The 22,019-nt window shown below is 47.7% G+C and overlaps 1 protein-coding gene across 7 annotated transcripts in view; it reads right to left on the bottom strand.

Annotated features, from left to right (window-relative positions):
- Nucleotides 1–22,019, bottom strand: part of BANP (BTG3 associated nuclear protein) — a 129,855-nt gene that overhangs the window by 87,475 nt on the left and 20,361 nt on the right. For 5 of the 7 annotated variants that reach the window (XM_028092169.2, XM_028092141.2, XM_028092160.2 and 2 more), the window contains exons 2-4: nt 15,847–15,985; nt 11,666–11,757; nt 10,358–10,557 (exon numbers count right to left, since the gene is read on the bottom strand). In XM_028092169.2, the coding sequence (XP_027947970.1) occupies nt 10,358–10,557; nt 11,666–11,757; nt 15,847–15,916 (362 nt within the window). In that variant the 5' untranslated portion in view covers nt 15,917–15,985. Of the gene's footprint in view, nt 1–10,357; nt 10,558–11,665; nt 11,758–15,846; nt 15,986–21,305; nt 21,416–22,019 lie in introns of all 7 variants that reach the window. The other 2 variants (XM_088027528.1, XM_088027529.1) reach the window with 2 other exon arrangements.

Genomic DNA, 22,019 nt, shown 5'->3' with positions numbered 1-22,019 from the left:
ATCATTTGAGTGTATGCCAAGGGGCTCTGTTGAAATCTATGCAAAAAAAATTAACAAACCACAAAAATACAAGACCTAAAAAAAGTCTTCTTGAAAAATGTAGGATTTTAAACTATTTTTCACCAGTTGGTGTTTTCCACGTTTTATTATAAAAGGAAAACAGAAAAGAAGCTGGTTTGGGCCAGAGAGCTTGAGGACCCACACCGTGGTCAATACAGGTGGGGACACTGGGAGGAGGCGGGGCAGGGGCGCTCGGACCAAGGCCAGCCAACACCGGACAGGACCCCGGCATGTGGCGTGCAGACAGCCCAGCGAGAAACACATGCAGACCTCGGACAAAGAGAAGACAAAATTACATCAAGTCAGCTGGACCCAGAGTTTTCAACGGTTATCCAGAAGAGCTTGACAGATTTCAGGGGCATATAACTGGATCCTGAATGGACACGTGCACACGGAGACACACAAAACTCAGGCTGTGTCCTAACAAAGAGAACCCCCTCAACAAGGACGGCAAGAGAGTTTCATGTTTGGAGCCCAGCTCCATCCAACTGAAACAGCACACTGATTCAGGTTTGCAGCTGTTGCGAGCTCAGAGGGGAAGCGCTGCCATCAGCTAGCCCATCTGCCATGGAAATGGTGGGGCGGGGAGCGGACCTCTATCCTGCCCCAAGAATTTCAGTGCACTGGGGTTACCCCAGGAGAACACCTTTTAAGATCCCTTGCAGAATGGGGCACCCCCGGAAGGCCAGGTTTATATGAGCTGTGTGGGTGGTCCTTCCTTGTTTCCAGATCCTAGTGACCAAGAAGAAAGTCCACCAGCACTAACTGCGTTCACTCCACACTAACGTTCATCCAGGAAATACGAAGCCAACTGCCAGCAAGTCTCATTAATCATCAACAGTGACACACCCGTGGATGTTCACTGTGCCAACATCCATGGCTGGGGTGACGCAGATACCTGTCCTCAAACCACTGCAAGATGGAGAAGAAAGGCCACAACCATGTTCTGTGCTAAAACCTCCCCTTACACGGGCAGGTGCTAAGAACACGACCATCCTAGGAGAAATGAACCTTCCAAAGACAAGTTTAAGTAACTTAAAATGCCCAAAGGAAACTCATCTGAATATTCCTTCCCCAAAGAAGTCCTAAGCGCTCAGTGATGAGAGCCCCGCTCTGGGCATCGAAGAAACGCCCCCCCGCCCCAGGCCGTTCCCAGTCTGTCATTTGTACCAAGCCAGCCTGGCGGGGACCCTGCCATCAAGGGTGAAGCAAGCCCACAACTTCACACAGCACCAGCTCATTTACAGTCCCTCCCTGCATGAGGCAGGCAGCCCAGGCAGGGCTTCTATTCACACAGTGATGCCCAGCTCTGTTTTGTGGCTGGGGGAGGAGCAGTCCCGCCAGAACATTTGAAAAATATCTGGAAACATTTCTGCCTCCGTCCCACCCACAGTGAAGTCTCACTGTACTCTATTCTGTGGACAGCTGATCCTTTTGCAAATTCGTAACTATTCATAAAGTTCAACTGTGTAAATCTGATATAATACAAATTTTCTAAAGAAAAAAATCTCAATTAACGAAAGAGAGCTAGGAAAAATCTCAAGTAATTCCACTTTCTACTTGTAAGAAAACACATTTGCAGATGCTTCTGAAACCCCACAGACATGCGTTCCCTGAACACATCCATTCTCCAGCAGCTTTCACGGCTGTCCTCCTGAAGAGCACACAGGAACCCTGAGCATCATGAAATACACCGAGTGCAGCATAACCAACTTACCAACACTGCTCACCAGTCTCAGACTTCAGTGAGAGCACAAAGGGGCGGGGCGGGGGGGGGCCTGGTAGCAAGGGAACAATCCTTCGTTACACAGTAAAACCAGACAACCCGAGGTCCTCAAGTCCAAGACAGAGGGGGCTAGTGTCCACCATGAACCCCTGCCCCCTCCGCACAGGGTGCCCTGGGAGCCACGATGCAGCCAGGTTCCATTCCTAGGTCCTCTTGGAAGCAAACAGAGCCCTGGACAAGTGCTCAGGCTGGGATGTAAACAGGAGAGAGGCCACGTTTTTAGAAACAGAATGCACCAGCCTGCAAATGTCAACCCACAGGGTCAGAGAATTCTTTTTTTTTTTTAAAGATTTTATTTATTTATTTGAGAGAGAGAGAATGAGAGATAGAGAGCATGAGAGGGAAGAGGGTCAGAGGGAGAAGCAGACTCCCTGCTGAGCAGGAAGCCCGATGCGGGACTTGATCCCAGGACTCCAGGATCATGACCTGAGCCGAAAGCAGTTGCTTAACCAACTGAGCCACCCAGGCGCCCAGGGTCAGAGAATTCTTTATCGCAGCGGCTCATGCCCCCAACAAATACACCAAGCATTCAAATGAAACCCTCACTGAAATTTTGTTTTACAGGGTTTAGTTCTATTCCCTACAGGTTAAAGTCATAAAAACCAGGATCCAAAAAAAACACTCAGGGATAAGAATAAATTAGCATTAAAAATTTGTTTCCAAAAAAAGAAAATTATCTACAATATCTAACGAGATGAGCAAAACACAGTATAAAACCAACTCCCCCAAAATAACCAAGTGCCACAGAGAAATGGGGATAATTTAATGCAATAAGCTTCAACCACTAGCTGCTTAAGAGAGAAGATTCTGGAGCAGACAGGCTCTGGAGGGGTGGGGTTCTAAGCCTGCACCGTCCCAGAGGAGGCGTGCTGTACAGTAACAAAACCCTCTAAATGCACGCTAACCCTAAATCAGAAGAGCGCGTGAGCTGGGAATGCATATTCTTGCTGCTGCTTCACAAGGAGCTACAGAAATGACCACCACGGAAAAACTGAACGACAGTGGGGACCCCGGGTGGAGCAGGTGCTCTGTCACTGCGCGGGGGAGCATGGGGCTGCAGGTGACTCCACAGTGGGGACACACAACACCCAGACCCTGGTCTCTACAGCCATTCCAACAAAGGAGCATAATGACGGACTCTAGCACTGGTGCAGGGAGCATCCTGCAGAGAGGGGGTGTCTGAGTGTCTAAGGACAAAGGAGCCACCTGAGAGCACTCCCAGTGGCCAAAGCTGGAACATCTAAGCAACAAAATAAAGGGGTATTGGATTCTAACCCAAAGTATAAAATAAATATCTACGAGTCCACACTGATATAAGTAAGTGGTTGACTAAATCAATAACGGGGGAAGAAACAAGTCTCCCGTGCAGGAGAATAACAATATATCCAGGAGGTGGAGCATGACTCCCCACTCTTTTGAGTCGGAGCTGAGCTCAGTGAGGTCCTTCCCAAGAGCACAGGATGGGAGGGGGCAGGGGGTGGAACTCGCCAGTGGAGCAATCTGACAATCTAACCTCAGCCCAGTGACCCAAGGCAACACCACAGAGAGAAGTCCAGCGACGGTACATACCCTTGATAAGATGGAACGAAAGTGGCACTTCACCTCTGCGGTCTGCCTCTTGAAATTCCACAACCCCAGTCTAATCACGAGAAAAGCATCAGACAAATCTCAACTGAGGGACACGTGACCAGCACTCCTCAAAAACTTATAAAAACAAGGAAGTCTGTGAGACTGTCACAGACAGGAGGAGCCCAAGGAGACATAGCAACTCAATGTCCTGTGGGCCTACAGACAACACAAGGACACTATGAAAAGTATCATACTAGTAAATTCCAGAATTTAGATTAAAAAAAAATCCCTCAAGAGTACAAATTAACACTGACTCAAGATGTTCCACATTTATTAAAGAAATTGAATTCATAATCCACTGGCAAATCAGATCAAATATTTAGGGGAAAAAAATGAAACTATTCCTATAGAAACATTTTCAGGAGCGCCCAGGTGGTTCAGCCGGTTGAGCGTCTGACTCTTGGTTTTGGCTCAAGTCGTGATCTCAGGGTCATGAGATCGAGCCCCTTGTCGGGCTCCTCACTGGGCACGGCGCCTGCTTGGGATTCTCTCTCTTTCCCTCTCCCTCTACCCCTCCCACCACCGATGGCAACAAAGACAGTTCGAGAAAGAAAACAACAGACTAACATCCCCTATGAAGAGAGATGCAAAAACCCTTAACCACATACTAGCAAATCAATCCAAAAATACGTAAAAAGGGTAGTAACATTATGATCATTAGGCTTATTATGAAAGAAATGCAGCGTAACTCACTGTAACAACACAATCAAGAAAAACCGCATGATAGTCTCAAGGAGATACATAAAGAGCACGTGAAAATTCAATGCCCGCTCATAATTTAAAAATCCCATGAAATCGGGAATAGGATTTCTTCAACCCGATAAAGAGCAAAAGATTTAGAGCTAACACCACACTTAACAGTAAAAGACTGGATGCTTTCACTCAGAGATCAGAAATAAGGTAAAAATACAAAAAGTCACCCTAAAATGGGAAAGCCTAGCCACCAAAGTAAGAAATGGTAGAGAAATATGTTGAGAAATAAAACACTCTTTATGTAAAAAAAAATAATAATACGACTACATACACTTCACTTTCTTTTAAATTCTACACAAAAGCTACTAAAACAAACAAAACTAAAACAAATGAAATTAGAAATGATGCAGGATAAAGGTCAGTAAACAAAAACTGACTGTACGTCTACACACTACCAGTGAATAACTGGAAATTAGAATTTAAAACACAATACCATTAATAATAGCATCTAAAAATATGGCATACTTAGAGAAAAATTTAACAAAATAGGAGAAAGAGCCACACACTGAAACCTAGAAATTAAAGACCTGCGTAAGGCAGAAGACTCCATGGTGTTAAGATGGTAACTCTGTCCAAATGGATGCACAGATCCCAACCAATGAGTTACAAGAGTTACTCCAACACTAGACAAGTACTCCAGATTATTAGAATGGGAATGACCTATGCAAACATCTGGCTATATGTTTATTATCCTCTTTGGTTATCAGACTGTATGTGAGTCATCAGATTATGTTCATGATTCCCCAAATCGTATGTGCATAAGCTGCAGGCTTTCCTCGGCTAGTATTCAGCCACGTACAGGGTATCATGATTAGGTCACTAAAAGTGGGCAGCTGGGCAAGGTAGTGTAGATCAGTCACGAAGAGAAATCCTACGTCTACAAAAGTAAGCGGAAACATCAAAAACTCAAAATCTGTACATGAGTCCGTCATGGCTGAGACCAAACCATTTCTTCATGACTCAAACAGTCCTATCTGGAATTTGTCACATTCCAAAGCCTACAAAATGCTACACTCCTGACTGAAAAGGTCAGTGGCCCCCAGTGAGCGGCTCTGAACACTGACCAGCGCCAGCCACCACCGCTAGCGTTCCAAGGCCAGAGAGATGCTCAGAAGGCATCCTCTCTCTACCCAGAAGCCACAGGGCTCAAAGAACAGCCTTTCCACAAATATCCATCAACCTTTAAAACAAAAGGCCCTGTGGGAAATAAAACAAAGATTCTGCGACCGTAGTAGAGGGAATTTAAATAATTTGTTGATCAAATATTTCAGTTCTCTGTGGGTAAATAATCAGCTTACGGGAAACTAAAACAATTTTCCTCCTCCGTATGTCTTGTATGACAGCTCTCTGAAGGAAAAGATGATTTTGAAAAGAAATCACTTTTTATGTCTGAGTATTTTAAAGAGGCCACTGATTTACCACAATTGTTTTAAAATTGTAGAAACACTAAAACTCTAAAAAAAAAAAAAAAAAACTTTTAAGCTTTTAAAAATAAAAATCTGTTGTAGGGCAATTATACCTCAGTAAAAATAAACCATTTGTGCATAGAAAAATAAAAACATACTGCTTTTAAAAGTAAGAAACACAAGCATTTTTTTAATTAGTACATCCTGTTAATAAAAACAAACATGGAACACCCGGGTCTGAGTTGCTCTCTGACTCACCCAGGAGTCCGGCCCTATAAGACCCCGCTGCACGGGGCGCCTGGGTGGCTCAGTTGCTTAAGCGTCTGCCTTCAGCTCAGGTTATGATTTCAGGGTCCTAGAATCAAGTCCCGCATCGGGCTCCTTGCTCGGTGGGGAGTGTACTTCTCCCTCTGTGCTCTCCATCTCTCTCTCTCTGTCTCTAATAAATAAAATCTTAAAAAATAAGTAAATAAATAAATAAAAGACCCCGCTGCACAAGCAGGTCCTCTGTCCCCTGATCTGGGCACTGCTCTGCTCGGGTGCAGTCCAGCCTTCCAGAGGCCATCCACGAGGGCAGCGCCACGCTCAGCCGTGTCCTGCTCACTGGGCCCTCTTCAAAGAGCTCTGTGTCTAGCTTCAAAGAAGTGCCAGAGAGGAATTTCTACGCTGATCTATGTAAGTGTCCCTGTCCGTACACCCAATCCCTCCCATCCGAGTTATACAACGGAGGCCCCTGGGAGGACGAGCCTGCGGTACAGGGACTGCCGCGGCTCATCACGGAGGGCCCCAGCCGCCTGCCACTTCCACCACTCGCGGGAAAGCAGCTTCAGAGGTAAAGCCTCCAGCTGCTACACCCAGAATCAAAATTAAGCAAAATCCGAATTTACGGTGCACTTTCAAGGAAGAAAAGCACCTACCTGCAGCAATTCCAGTCCGTTTTCCTTTTCCCCAAGGAGAACACCATCATGGGATGAAACCCCTCCAAAGACCCTCGCAAACATTTTTATCACAATGATTAAGCGTTAGCACCACAGGTAAAGATTTTCTTTCTTCCACTGCTTTCTCTTGAATTTATTTAGAAAATCTCATTCAGGTGTAGAATCTGAAAAATCTGGGTGCTAAATGCCAGCTGAGGTTGGCAGCCTTCTGCTGCCTTCCGCGCTCCAGGCAGTACACAGAACAAGTAAAGAACCGTCAGAGCTAAGAGCGTGAGCTAATCTGGGCTAGCTGTTATTAGAAATAACCAACAGGTGAGCGAGTCTCAGAGCGCAGAGGGACTGAGCTCTGCTCCGCGGGTTCGGGGCTGGCTCTGGGCCACAGGCAGCCCCTCCAAATGCAAGGGCGAGTGGTTTCAGGGGATGGCTTCTCACCCACCACCCAGAATCCTCATTAACTGAAAAGACCTTTACAGTGCCTCCGTCTGTCTGGCCCAGTTACACTCAGACCCCCCCCCCCCACCGCAAAATCATCCACCACAAATGCAAATGGGCCTAAGGAATCTTAAGTTCTTCTCAAAACCATATGGTTTGCATGTAAAATAATCCAGAACTTATGTACTTCTAACTTTTATCTTAAATACCTGAGGCCCAAAATAAATAATTGGTAAAAGTACTTTGTTACTCAGAATGTGAACCAATTTTTGTTTTGGAGACTTTCCCTTTTCTATGTTCCACTCACTGCCCACACTACATGCATAAAATTTTCAATTACTTATGTGTTTACAAATTAGTAACTTTCTAATTAAACCATACATTTTTTTCACTGATATACTGGGATTAAATTCTTATCTTTTACTTCTCCCTAGAATTTCGTGTTAGTGGTTTTCAGCTGTTGTCTTATTTCTTTAAAAATCATTTGTATAGGGGCACCTGGGTGGCTCAGTTGATTAAGCGACTGCCTTCGGCTCAGGTCATGTTCCCAGGGTCCTGGGATCGAGCCCCACGTCGGGCTCCCCGCTCAGCAGGGAACCTGCTTCTCCCTCTCCCTCTGCCTCTCCCCCTGCTTGTGCTCTGTCTCTAATAAATAAATAAAATCTTTAAAAAGAAAAAATCATTTGTATACATACTACTTAAAACCATGCCTAGGAGAGAATAGAGAAAGGACCGTCCGTTTTATTACTCTTTCATCAGTTTCTCTATGTAATGTAATGGTTTTATCAACAATATTAACAAACTTTGTGCCGAGACACTGTAAATGCATTCTTGTAATGGTTTGATTTTACATCACCAGTACAATTCTTTAAAGCTAGATAACCTAACCAATTTGGATGGACTAGGTTATACATGAGTCAATATCAGAAAACTTTCCTTTCACTCTACCACTTATTAATACACATGCAGGAAACCATAGCAGGTCTAAATCATAGCTGGCAGCAGGGAGCATGGCAGGATTTTTGCCCAGGAAGTGCTGATGGGGTCTCCCCACTAGGCCTGCAATCCCAAAAATGCTGAAGCCCCTCCATCATGAGACAACCCCAAACCCGGAGGAACATGGCACACCAGTCTGGGGGCACAAGTCCAGAAGAAGCAGAGCCACCCTCCCCCCACCCGCCAGCTTCATTGTTAAAACTGTGGGAGATGCCAACGGAGCCCTAAGGCAGGCCTAGGTCACCCTCAGCTTGTCCTGGTTTTGGAGATGAGGACAGTTAATACAACTATGTGACCCGGCCCAGGTCATCCCGCGGCTTCAGACCATGGCAGCCTGTGCCATGCAGAGGCCTGTGCTCCCAAGAATACGCCCTGCTCTGGACATAGAAGGAATCCCGAAACAAGCTGCTCACAAGGTGCACTCCTCAGACCTCCAACTTGTGCAGCTGACCCCACCGGGACCGTCCCAAGTAATCAACGGGAGGATCCGAATGGATATTCCCCCAACTCACAAAGGTCAGCTCTTCCAAACACAGGCAAGAAAGTGACAAACTGAGGAGGACCATCCTCCGCACAGGAGTTGGAAGCGGCATGTCCTTTTTCTTCTTACTCCTCAGAGCAGCAGTTCCCAATGGAGACTCTGGGGGGTGGCGGTGGGCAGGAGGGCTTTGGAATCCGGTGGAATACACTGGGTCATCATACTCACGAGACACCACTGGGATTCAGGGCATAGGGCCAAGAAGACGGAGACATCTTCAGTATCTGAGACGGTCTCAACTAACAAAAAGTCTTGCTGCGCAAACTTCAAATGTCCCAGGCACTCGCTCGTATGAGGAAAAACATGATTCTAACACAACTTTCTGAGCCTAAAATCTTACTCTGCTCTATGTTTATACACAAAATATTTTTGGATAGTTTAACAAATCTCCCAGGAATTCAACTACTGTTCAAGTCTAGAAAAAATTACATTTTGCTTTCCTTGAAACTACACCAAGAATCGCTCACCATTTGGTAAGACGCCGTGACGACTGGCATCTGGGTTCCCGGTGCGTGTGGACTAGTGCGACAGCCCCTCCCAGTCGCCAGGACTCGACAGACGAGGTTTGGGCATCCGGCCTGCTCACTGCCTCCTTGTGTATTTCACCAGCCACTTACAAGCCCAAGCACACGTCATTTTATTATACCTTCTACCCTTTTATTTCTCCTCACATTACAACTAACATTATACTCATTTTTCCAAGATAAACTGTATTTTCTCAACGTTACATTATAGGACAAGTAGGCATCACAGAAAAAGGGTTCTGAACCAAAGGCGCCGGGTTCTGTTGGGGTGAGTGCCCCTGCCTGCAGAGCACGTGCTCAGCCACGGTCGGCTGGGAGAAAAGACAGGCCAGCTCTCTCAGGACACATACAAACACAGGGCCAGAGGCCTGTCTCAGAGCAACAGCACGGACTGTGCCCCCTCACTCCCCACTCAGGGACAGAGGTCAGGTGTGAAGGCCACACAGCAGGCGTCATCCACAGCATCGCACACAAACCAGGAGAGGGGGCAATCTTCAAAGGGAAGCACCCCCAAACCACACCAGGGGTCCCTCCACAGTCCCACACTCCCTGGCAAGTCCACCAAGCCGTTCCGTGCTCCTGCCTCGGGGCACATGGACAGGGCAGAGCCGAGCAGACACTGGCAGCAAGGCCCCCAGCAAACATACTCCACGCTCTCATCAACTGTGAAGACAAATCCTGCCACCACCACAGACTGGACATCTTTGGAGCCAGCTATGGGAAAAGACAAAGATGGCAAAGACTGATGGACACGGGTGCCCCGAGCCTGAGCTTCAGCTCATCTCAGGAGCTCCAGCGTCTCACAGGGCACCAAGGACGAACACACATGAACAGGCCAAACACTGTGAAACACCTGCCCCATCTAAGTAAATCCTTTATCAAGTTTCAACTCACACAGTATATAGACTACAACACACTTCACTAACATTAGACTCTAAATATTAAAAAAAAAAAAAGGCACAGTAAAAACTACTGATATAAAGGGAAAATCTGGGACACTCAAGTAAAATGGAGAAACCCTACCTATGTGCCCACGGGCCAGACAGAACCGAGAAAAAGGAAAGAAATGCACATCTTCGAAGACCTGATGGCTCTGTTCCAGAGAAAAGATGTGTCAGTATGGCTTCTGTCCGACAGAAACCACAGGGATGACTTCAAGGCGCTCGGGCTGGGCGTCGTCACGTGTGAGGTCTGTGGCTAACTAAACTAGAGCCACCGAGCTGTGTGCAGGGCGACTCGGGCAGCCAGGCCAGGAGCCTGGGGAACAGGCGGCCCACCCTGCACTGGGTTCTTACCATCGCACTTTGTTGCACGTCTGGGTCGCGCCGAGAGGGGAGCCTGCCACCATGGGGACTTGGATGGGGCTGTGCTGCTTGTTGGTGACCAGGTCCAGTTTTTCTTCTAACGATTTGCAAGTAGCCTCCAGAGCCTGCAGCTTGGCTTCAATGCTATCCAACCGTAAGCAGATTGTCTGGTTAATGGAGTACAGGAATGACTGCAAGTGGAAAAAAGAAACAGCTCAGAAAGGTTGCTGTGACTGCAGGGGACAGCTGTAAGGACCCCGCTCACGATTCCCTAATTCCAACTGTGTCTACTCCAACAGAACAGTCCCTGCACCTGGGCTCCTTTGTTTCTGCTGGAAGCATGTGCGGAGACCAGACTGCACCACGCTGTCCCCGCGTGTGAGCCCAGTCCGTACCAGAACACACTGCACTAGTGTGCAGGGTGCTGCTCCGGGCACCAGTCAGGCACACACACAAGCAGGCCAGTCTGTCCAGCCGGGGAGGCAGCACACCCGGGAAGCACAGCCAAGGGCTTGTGCACGGCAAGACTGCCACCCAGTGGCCAGCAGGGCGCCTCCGGCTGCAGCAGTGCGCGTTCATGTCTCCAGCACCCACCACCTTCCCCTGCAACGAGCCCACCCTGGGCCAGGAGCGCCCCTTGTTTCCCGCAACCATCCCCTGGGGCCCGAGCCACCACGGCACACCCGCACCTGTGCCCATGAGCTCCCGCGCTGGTTCCCACAGCCGGCCCGCGGCCCAGGCAATGCTTAGCAACAGGGAATTTGCTTGTCCTCTCCTCTCCCGCCCTCGAGTTCGGGGGTGGAGCAGAGCGGGCACAGGGTGCAGGGACCAGGGCACAGGGAGCGTGGCTGCGCGGTGCACGTGTAGCCCACTGAGCTTCTCAAGAATCGACAGGCTTGTCTAACAGCCGGCCCGCTGCGTGGGGCAGCCACGCAGTGATCACAGCGGCCCCGCCCCGACAAGACTCCTCACCACGCAGCTGCCAGGTACAGGGAAGGCCGCCTCCGCCTCCTCCTCGAGGGCCGGACTGGAAGGCAGCGCGCGAGGGACCAGCAGCGGCACACAGTGGAAAGGGCGGAGAGCCCGGCTCTGGGCTCCCAGGTCCGCGCACACGCAGCGGGCCTGCAGAAGCCGCACACCCTGGGTCACCGCAGAGATCCGACCACAGGGAGCAGCGAGTGAGGCCGCGTGGGGAGCCCCTCCCAGGCAGGGGGGGCCGCTCTCCGTGGGGCCCGGGGGGCGGTGCAGGGGTGTGGGCAGCCCCGGCAGGAATGGCAGGAAGTGCAGGGAGGCGCTCACCTTGATGGAGGGGTCCTGGCAGTTGATCTCCAGGCGCTGGCGCTTCAGGGCCGGCTCGTCGTCATCCGCCACCACATGGTTCTCCAGCACGACTGCAAACCGATGCAGACACAGCAGGCATGAGCGCAGTGGCCGCTCTCGCGTCGTAGCTCTCGCAAACCCAATACCCCGCACACGGGAGCCGCACACCACCCCCCGAGGGCTCGGTGCAGCTCCCGCACCTGACTTCCAGATTCACAAAATCCAAGACCAGTAAAGATTTCTCTCCAGGTTAAAGGCCTGTCGGTTGGCTACCTCATTTGGAAATCAAAGCCCTGTGTGCATATGCCGCCTTCCTATGCGCAGACAAGACACGGGCACACGGAGGGCCTCCCCGCCCATGGTGGTTCTGCACGCAGCACCTGCCCAGTGCCTGCTGCCCAGCACCTGTGCAGGGGCCCAGCGGCTCCGCCCACGGTCGGCACCCACCCCCTTTCCTCCATCCCAAGTGCACTACAAACACAACACTAAAGAGAAACAAACACCAGAACCATCCACAATCACAATCCTGAGGTACACTCCTCTCCATCCCTGAGCCTTGGCCCCAGGCCTAATCAACCTCGAAACATCTTGCAATGGTACAGAGTTTCAGATTCAGCATTTGTCTTCACGTCATACCATGAAGACCTTTCCATTTCACTGCAGGATTTTCCCTTGTCCTCTCCGTGCCCGGAGTCACCAGCATTCCCTGCCCAGTGTATTTCTCCCCCTCCTTCCTACACGGCCGCACGTGGATGCAGACATATTACAGAGATGCCTTCCTGCTCCGTGGCTCCACCTTACCTTCTAATGGGAAAGCAGGTTGGGAATCTATTCTACAGAACGGGTACTAGTATGTGAGAACACATGGGTGTACGTGTAGAACACAAACAGTACAATGGTGTGTGTTTGTGTGCACACAGAAGCACGTCTGCCGCAGCCCTGGTGAGAATAAACGTGAGTGCACACACACTTTGGGGTATCACCCGTCCACCTTTCAAGTGCACCCCACACTCCAGTCAAGCAGGACAGACTCGCTGTGACAGGCATCCTCGTCTGCCCTGTTCAGTGTTGTCTGACCACGTCCCCGATCCTCTCCCCAACCCTCCCAGAACCACGGCCACCACCCAACCACCTCCACTCAGGGCAGCTGAGCCGCCTTCCCTGCAGTCCCACGCAGCGCTGGAACTCAAACCAGCTCCCAGTGTGATACCAGCCGGGGCACAGTGCCTATGCCCAGAGCAGAGACCTCCCCTGCCCCTTTCACACAAAGCTGTCCACACGTGTGGACAAAGCACATCCTGCTGGCCTATGATTCCTCATCTGCTAAGGGAGGGCTGGGGGGAAGCTAGGTGCCCTGCCCCCACCTCCATCAAAGCAAGCCACTTTGACAAGGAGTATAGACTGAGGTTCCAAATCACGTCTCGATTTTTTAAGTTGTCAATGCCTTTAAGCCTGTACATACCAGATGATTCATCAAGAAACCAAAATTTAATGATAAATAGTCCTATGGCTCAAACACAAACCTTTTGTGAGTCCTAGGCAAGAGCTGTAAACTGATTTCCTAGACGTAAATTATCCAAAGCTGTACCTTGCAGAAACCAGCCAAGGGCCAACAATAACAAGAAGCATCCTGCTTACCAAAGGGCTTCGCATCGTGCCCTGTAGATCCTGTGCAGCAGGATTGCCTCAACCACCTCCACAGAAATGTGTGGGAATGAATTCTCATTTAATTAAGTAAAAAAAGGAAAAATCCATGCCTACAAGTGTTTGTGATTAGCAAAACACAGGTTCTCAAAACCTCAGTCTATTTACTCCTACTGGAAACTGTTGAATTGTACCAGGACCAGAAGACAGAGAGAGCCTGGCAATCATTATTCTAATCCTTTTCATTTGCTGCATAGGAAGCAAGTCCAGTGAGGTTAAGTGACTTGTCCAGGGCCACACAGCTCGTTCCCATAACTGGGAGAAGACGCCCCGCGGCAGCGAGAACTACCTCCAGGCTTTAAGCAAAGGGCAGCAAAGCAGCCACATAGAAGGAGGTGCACCCACAGCCGACGACAGAGGTGAACCCACCAACGCTCCAGCAACGAGTGGCTCTGGGCCGGGCAGCTGTCCTTTGTTACATTTGCATAAGTTGCCTGCATTGCTTTGGATAATTTTGCACATGTTACTTTTAGAATTAGATAAAAGAGCTCAATGTTCATGTTAAAGCCATGACAATCAACTGGAAGGCCAGGCCTGATGAAGGCTGCCGTCTATGTCCATGCCAGATGGCTTAAGGCAGTACAGCCACATGGGGAGGACATGCAGATGCCGAGAGACCTAAACGTCAGAAAAAAGTAGAAGGATGCCCAATAAGCCAATAAGCAGTTCTCCTGCTAGGATCATGAGACATTTTCATTTCTTCCACTTGCTTAACTACTTCTAAATTTTACAAAGTCCGTATCTTAGAGATGAAGGAAAAATCATCTCAATCTCAGGTCCACTCTGGAGGCACACACGTGTGTGCACCATGGGATGTGCTGGGTGTGTGTGGGTCCTTCTGGACCAGAGATCGGAAGCTGACTGTCTACAAAGGCCTCAGAGAGCACTGCACAAACTATAGTTCCCGGTTATTTCAGGAAGGGAGACTGGAAGAACCAAGGTTAGAAACGGTTTCTCTAAGCCTTCTTTGAACGATAATCTACAGAGAAACAATTTATTTGGGAAGTAAACTATCTAGAACTTTAATTGTTCTAAAAAGGTTTAAAATTTATGTAACTGGAACATTTTTCTTTTATAACATCGCAGTGTATTTTCTAAATGGTCATTCACCTACCAAAATATGAAGTTATTTTTTAAAATTTTATGGACAGTGATAGTGTTTCTGTTTTTTTTTGTTTGTTTGTTTGTTTTTTAGCTCAGTGGCATCTAAGATGTGGTGCTAATGAGGCCAAGGGTGCAAGTTCTCCCCTAAACACAGTGGCCAGCTTCCACAGAGAAGACTGTGGTCACACAGCTCCACCCACGGGTCCTAACTTTGCTCAGTGACTTGACAGGCTCTTGATCTCACCAGCCGATAGGTGACGGTGGTTCTTATAAACAAATTGAGGCAGAATAACAGAAAAAGCACAGCATCCCGAAAGGAGTGCCTCCATTTCCTTGTGACCTGTCATTTAACTCTAAAATCATTTATACTGCTCTCCCTCCCAGACCATAACTAAGTTCTCAATGAAGTTTTTTCAATTAACGTATCAGATAGATCATAAAAGACAGACATCATTGTACTTTCTTATGAGATTTCTGAAAATTCTCTTCTCTGTAGGGGAAAAAAAAAAAGTCAGCATTTCAATTCTACTATTCCAAAAATAATAACCAGACAACTAAAACACTCAGTGATTTTGTTGTGTGCAGTTCTCACTTCAAACTTTGAAAAAGAAAAGGAAAAGAAATTTATGAAGAAATCTAAAATAAATGTGTAAAGAAAGCTTTTTCATAGATGAAATTCCTAAAACTTAGGGTTTCTTTTATAATCTTCTCAAAACAAAGTTTCAGAGTAGATATGTGCTTTTAGCATCATTAAGAAAAATTACCCACCTTAACAGAAGTACAGAAAAAAAAGTTCTCACAGTCAATGAAAAAATAACTTCATAAACATTTCTGGGAAATCTGCCAGTGCCTTATCAAAATTTTGAACATACACAGCACAATTCTACTTCTAGGAACTTACCCTACAGAAATATTTGCCAAGAGATCCAAGCAAGGCTCTTTATTGCAGGGTATACATAAAAGGAAAGCCATGCAAACAAAGTAAATGCCATCTACAGGGAAGAGGTCCATTGAGTCAGGGTGTCCGAGGCGGACTGGTACCCACCAACAAAGCAAGCAACTGCAGTAACGAACTTTAAAAAGAGGAGGTTGTGAGGCTGAAAGTGGTGGAGCCCCGTGTGTCACAGGACCGCCGCGGGTGGGGGAGGAAGGGGAGAGCAGAGGCTGTGGGTGCCGGGTGGCTGCCCTTGGGATGGACGGAGGCAGGGCTAAGGTTTCCACTCTCCACGATTAGCACACGCATCACCTTTTCTCTTGCTTTACTCTTTAAAGGAAATAGAATTTCTGCAAGTGCTTCTGGATTTCTGAAGAAGAGAGACTAAGAATCCACGTACTGTCCCACAGCGCCATACCTGGGTGACCAGGACTCAGGTCTTCCACGGCAATCTGCACCACATCCGCCAGGTCCTGTTCTGACATCATCCAGAGGGAGAGGAGAGTGGCCGGGGAGTGGGCAGGAACCAAATTCACGCAGGACTGGGTTTCTGCCACCTACAAAACCGAGACAGACAGGGACAGGGAGATCACAATCGTGACCTGTGACATGAGGCTAACTACTAACCGTGTGTCCCAGAGCACGGCAGCAGCTGTGCACTGTTTAATGCAGGGTTCTCCTCGCTTCAGACCACCGAATGGTAGTGTTCTCTGAGAAGTGAGAAGCAGTTCACAAACACCGCTCATGGCCTCCGTCCTTAACCAGCAGACCGGCCCCTACCTGACAGCCTCCCGTTTCCTTGGTCCACCTCCAAAGTCATGATGGCCTATGATGGCCTGACCGTGCCATCCCCAAACCAGGAGTCTCAGCGGTCCCCAACCTCCTCCCCACCACGGAACTACGCTGCCCTCCTGCTAAATGCACCACACTCTGGAGAACTATTGGAGATAATTCTGCCCCACCTCCTGGATTTTCCCTGAATGGGCCCTTCTGCCCTGAGCCTGTTTCCACATTCCCTTTATGCCACACAAACCACCCGCCCACTAAGCGCCTCTGTTTTGCTGTCCTCTGGCTTCCAGAGCAGACCCAAACCACAGCACCACCCCGCTACCATGGCCCCGGGAGCGCTGCCCTGTCCCCCATGTGCCCTCTGGGGCAGGGGTTTGAGTTGTCATCCGTGAACCAAAAACCACCTCTGACAGTCAGTTCCTTTCTTCTTGCTCCTGAAACACTCTGATTAGGCCAAGAAGGACCTTCTCCTCCAGAACAAAAATGAGGTCATGTGATGCCAGATACGGTCTATCAACACACCGGATCTAACCACACTACTTAAAAATGGGCTGTCCTGGAGAACGCTGGAATCAGTGTCATCATCACGTTTTAACATATCACACTTTTATGTTTCAGTTATTTGCAAATAAATGTTTTTAAAATAAATTATTTCTTGCTCTTCCCCCAACTAGACTACATGCTCTTTGAGGGCAGGAGGCAAGCCCTCAACTCTCTGGTACGGTTCCTGTCACCAGAAAGTCTCACAGTCCCGAGTCACCGCTCCCATGTGGCAGGAGGAGTCCAATCAAAATTGTCAGATCACCTGGTTTCAACTAGGGGTCTAATGACATCTCCTTTTAATGAGTAAGTTCCAAGAGGCATACGGTTAAATGTGCAGATGTCACACATGCCCTTCTAGCCTATAAACAACGTGGTTCCTCTTCTTTTTCATCCAGAGTTAAATTCTACAGAACTTCTTGGAGACAAATTTATAAAAGGAGGAACCAAGCTCCTGTCTTAAATCGTCCTTCAGAGAGTATGGGCAACATTTTTACATAAACGCATGATCAAATATAAGATCACAAAGGCATTTTTATTCCTGTTGACACACCTGACACAACACCGAATGAGGTGCCCAAGCACCAACTGTCCTAACAAAGGGGACACTGATGACACGCTATGGGCAGGGAGGAGGCCTCGCAGGCACCACGACAGAACCCGCTATAGGAGTCCCACTGGGGAAAGATGGTGATGACAAAGGTTTTTGATCTCTGCCTGTCTCCCCATAAAAACACGTGACCAGCTAGGATAGCACGACCAACATCCAAGTCAACGTCCGTAACAAGACTGAGTGATGAGGTGTTCCTGATGAACCCCAAAATACCAGCACGTGGGGACAAAGCACTGACAGCGACAAGGTCACCATGGTGGAAGCAGGTCCAAGGCAGGAAGCGGAGAGAAGCAGCACTGCAACCAGGACCAAGCACCGTCCAACGGCAGAGAACTGAGCTGGGCTTGCAGGAGCGTCCAGAAGACCTGGAACAGTCCAGGCCCCAGGAACTCTCAGAGCTAACTATCCAAAGCTCCCTTCTAGGCCAAATACACTAAAAAGAAATGACTGGGAATACAATACCCAATGTATAGGACAGGAAGATAGAGACAGAGGAAAATGAAAGTCTGATTAAAGGTGGGAGACAAAGGGGCGTCTGGCTAGCTCAGTTGGCAGAACATGAGACTCCTGATCTCGGTGTTGTGAGTTCAAGCCCCACGTGGGGCACAGAGCATACTTTAAAAAAAAAAAAAAAAAAAAGTGGGGGAGAAAAACAGAGCCAGGAGAGCTCAGAAAATAAACTGCTGCATCTTTTAAAACTTTCTAAAATCAATAGAATACAGAGCCCTAGAACACTGAAATTAGAAAAAACTATTCTAAATCATGCCTCCCTTCTAAATATTCAGGAAAATTAATTTCACATGAAAGTGAACAAGAGAAAATACTGAAGTCCAATCTTGTGCAAAGGTAATATATTTTAAAAAGAGAATAAGGAGGAAAAGAAGGCCACCACAGACCTTGACAGTGTGCTTGAAGACACGCCCTTAAAGGAGATGAAAACCTGACCCTGAAGTCCACGAAGGACGCGGTTTAGGGGGAACCCTAAGCCAGCATCACAAAGTGCAGGCGTGCAGTGACAGAACTCAGGAGAGATCAGAGATGAACGAAACTAGGAACCCAGGAGCAGGAAACACGGGAAACTGCACCTAAGAAACGAAATGAGAAAAGGAGGAAAATTTTAAGAATGAGAAAGAGATGAAGGAAGAGTTCAAGAAAGAGGAGGACAGACGGGCAGAGGCGGCCCCGCGGAAGTGGAGAGGGAGGCTCCGGAGAGGAAAACCACGGCAAAGCCCGAGGAAATGGAGCGCCCAGAAGTGTGAGCCAGGACAACTCTCCAGAAAGGAGAAAGTCTGAAACTACTTACGAAAAAGACACCACAGCACAAACCTAGAGAGGGGGGCAGAAAACGGACACCTAATCCCAAGACACGTTCTAATAAAAACACTATTGAAAGAGAAAAGAGAAATTCCTTTACACATCCAGGCAAAAAGACCAGGTGACTCAAAATGGGGAAGAAATAGGTGATCAAACTACAACAGAAACAAACATTAACATATCTAAGACACTCAAAGAAACGTGAGCCAAGAATTTTATGTCCAGACAAAATGACTTTCAAGTGTAAAGGCAGCAAACATTTATCAACATCTAGTACACAGGAGAATACTCCCATAAGCCCTTCCTGAAAAAAACTGCTAAAAAACAAACTTTAGAAAAACAAAATCACTTGAGACAACGTAAGAACTGGCTAGTGGTGAGCATTCTAGATTTACAAGCAGAACTAAGTGAAGAATATAAAGGAAAAGAACCACACACAATGGCTATACGTTCTTTGATAGACATAGAATTTACCTTAAAATGGGGAGAAAAATTGGAAGAATGTATACAAAACAAATGTCAACAATCGTCTGTGATCAGGTTGACTGGTAGCTTGGAATTCCCTTCTGAGCATGTTCTGTGTGCAGAGGAGGACTTCCATATCATTCGTGTCGTTGAAGACCAGGAGAGGGCCCAGAGGTCAGATAAACACCCTGGGGCTGTGGATGGGCTTGCAAGGGTGAACCCGAGGGTGCCGTGTGTCTGTATACACACTCTGTCTCCACCAGAAAGGCGAAGAAACGGTGGTCAATCCATTAGCGACGTGCATCCCTAGAGCCCACACTGTGATGCTGAAATAACACTTTCCGCGAAAAGAAACCAGGGCTTCCCGGAGACACTGCCGCCTCCAGAACTGAGACAAGGAGTATGCAGAAGGATCCGAGAGCAGCTTGCCATTCCAGAGGGAAGGAAACCGTGACAGACATCAGGGTTGAATCAAATGGACTCACGGCCAACAGGAAGAAGCTCCTCCCGGCCAAAGACAGAAAAAAACTGACCATCAACAAGGATAACTATGTCAATGGACTTAAAATATTAAGTTCAAGACGTCATGATACCAACAACAAAAAAGGTCACCTCTGGAGGCACTAAGTCTTTAATTTTTAAAAAAAAATGGTAATAAAAAGAAAGACTAGAACACTTATCCTGCCTTTCTACATAAAATGTACGCCGAAAAAACAGTCCCATGATAAGAAGTATCTCTGTATGGAAGTACTACCTCAAAGAAATGAAGAAGGAATGACTTTGCAATCCTGATGAATTAAGAATGTAGTGCTTGAGCTGCTAACATCACAAAGAAACCAAACACGATTCTCCTTGTTTTTGTTTTTAAGATTTTATTTATTTGACAGAGAGAGACACAGCGAGAGAGGGAACACAAGCAGGGAGAGTGGGAGAGGGAGAAGCAGGCTTCCCGTCGAGCAGGGAGCCCGACGTGGGGCTCGATCCCAGGACCCTGGGATCAAGACCTGAGCCGAAGTCAGACGCTTAGTGACTGAGCCACTCAGGCTCCCCTTGATTCCCCTTGTTTAATGAGGATCACACCACCACCCAGGAGGTCGGCTTGCTGCCACCAAACAGTGCCAAACACACAAAGCTATCTCTGGAATTCTACTGCTACCAATGCCCAGGACACAGAGACGTCGGGGAACACACCGCAGAGTGCACGCAGCAAAGCAGAATGCAGATGAACTCTGGGGAGGACCAAGAGGGTCCTTATAAATTAAAGGGGAGAACAACAAAGTGCACAGAACTACAATTTTCTAAACTGGCAGTATATTTAGTAAGGATTTTTAGAGGCAAAACTCAAACTTGAAAACAGTATTTGCTACATACACCGGCGAGCCAATTTCCTTCTTTCACAGCGGTAGACGTAAGACCAATAAATCTGGTAAAAAATGAGCATAAAAAACGAGCGTGAACTCACAGAAAAAAGAAGTCACAAGGCTTCTAAACATGAGAAGAATTTAACCCTTCGTGTAATTTTTAAACTGCAAATTTAAAATGAGACACCATCTTGCACCCATGAGACTGGCAGCCATCAGTCACTCTGCGTGCTGTAAGCATCTGGAGCGGGCTCTCCGGGGCGTCTGGTGGGAGCAGAGACCAGTATGACTCCTTTGAGAACAGCAGGCAAGAGTGATCAGGACGCTGCTGGCCACAGCCCTGACCCTGCGCACACCCTCTGGGAATCTGTCCAGCACCCAGATTCACACAGATTTGCAAAGATCTACAAGCCCCCAAAAAACAAAACTACTAAGGTGTTGCTTTGGAAACAAAAGAATGGATGCAACCGACATGTACATCAACAGGGAGTTTCTACCGGACACTCACAGCCACACAATGGGACACACCAAACAGCCACGTGAAAGAACGAGGCGGATCTCTCTGAAAAACAGCTCCCAAGATGCAGAATTATATGAATATAAATGGGGCAGAAAGTGTATAGCATGGTTTTTTGTTTTTAAGGAATATACTAAATGTGCATAGATTATTCCTGGGACATAAGAAGAAAATTATTTTTCCGTTTACCCTTTTATAATATTTGCATTTTTATCCTGTGCATTAATCACCTTTTCTGAAATAAAAAGCACTTTTTAAAAATAGTCAACTAGGGGCACCTGGGTGGCTCAGTCAGTTAAGCATCCAACTCTTGATCTCAGCTCAGGTCTTGATCTCAGGGTCGGGAGTTCAAGTCCCGCATGGGGCTCCGTGCTGGGTATGATGCCTACTTAAAAAAAAAGAAGAAAAAAAAAATTGGTCATCTAAACATATAGGCATAAACTGCTGGGGAACTTCTCCATTCCAGCCTCAATCACTGAGTAGCGTTTTCCAAACGCTGGTGCTCATCCCTGGGGGGTCAACCGCAGTAGCTGCTCCGAGATCCAGCAGGCAGAGCGACTCGGGTGGATGCACGGGAGCCTGTCAGGTCTGAGGAAACGTGGCGTGCTACCTCTGTGTCCCCTGAAGACGACCTCTAAGTACAGATCATCTGAAGATCAGCTACTCATGCCGTCAACTCGGTCTTCTTTTGCCCAAATTAAGAACCCCAGCGAAGATTATTAAAGGATACAGTGAACTGCTTAATGAAGGTGGTAGACCTCAGGGAGATACCACCACCCAACCAACCTTTGAATTGGTGGATTTCAAACGTTTTCAGGTCACAGACTGCTTTCAAAATCTAAAAACAAAAAAGAACACTTTTCCAGGGAAAAAGCACAGAGAGACAAAATTCTGCCAAGTTTCAGAGCCTCACAAACACCAACAATGGCCGCCTATCTCAGTAGCTGCTCTCCTGACGCTCAGTGTAAGAGCCCCAATTTGCAGGGACACAC

This window comes from Eumetopias jubatus, unplaced genomic scaffold (assembly GCF_037043125.1).
Source record: "Eumetopias jubatus isolate StellerSeaLion01/CBP00866 unplaced genomic scaffold, mEumJub1_p1.0 scaffold_10, whole genome shotgun sequence".
Taxonomy (NCBI): domain Eukaryota; kingdom Metazoa; phylum Chordata; class Mammalia; order Carnivora; family Otariidae; genus Eumetopias; species Eumetopias jubatus.
Note: the sequence above shows the minus strand (reverse complement) of the source record. Positions and strands in the feature narration are given on the sequence as shown.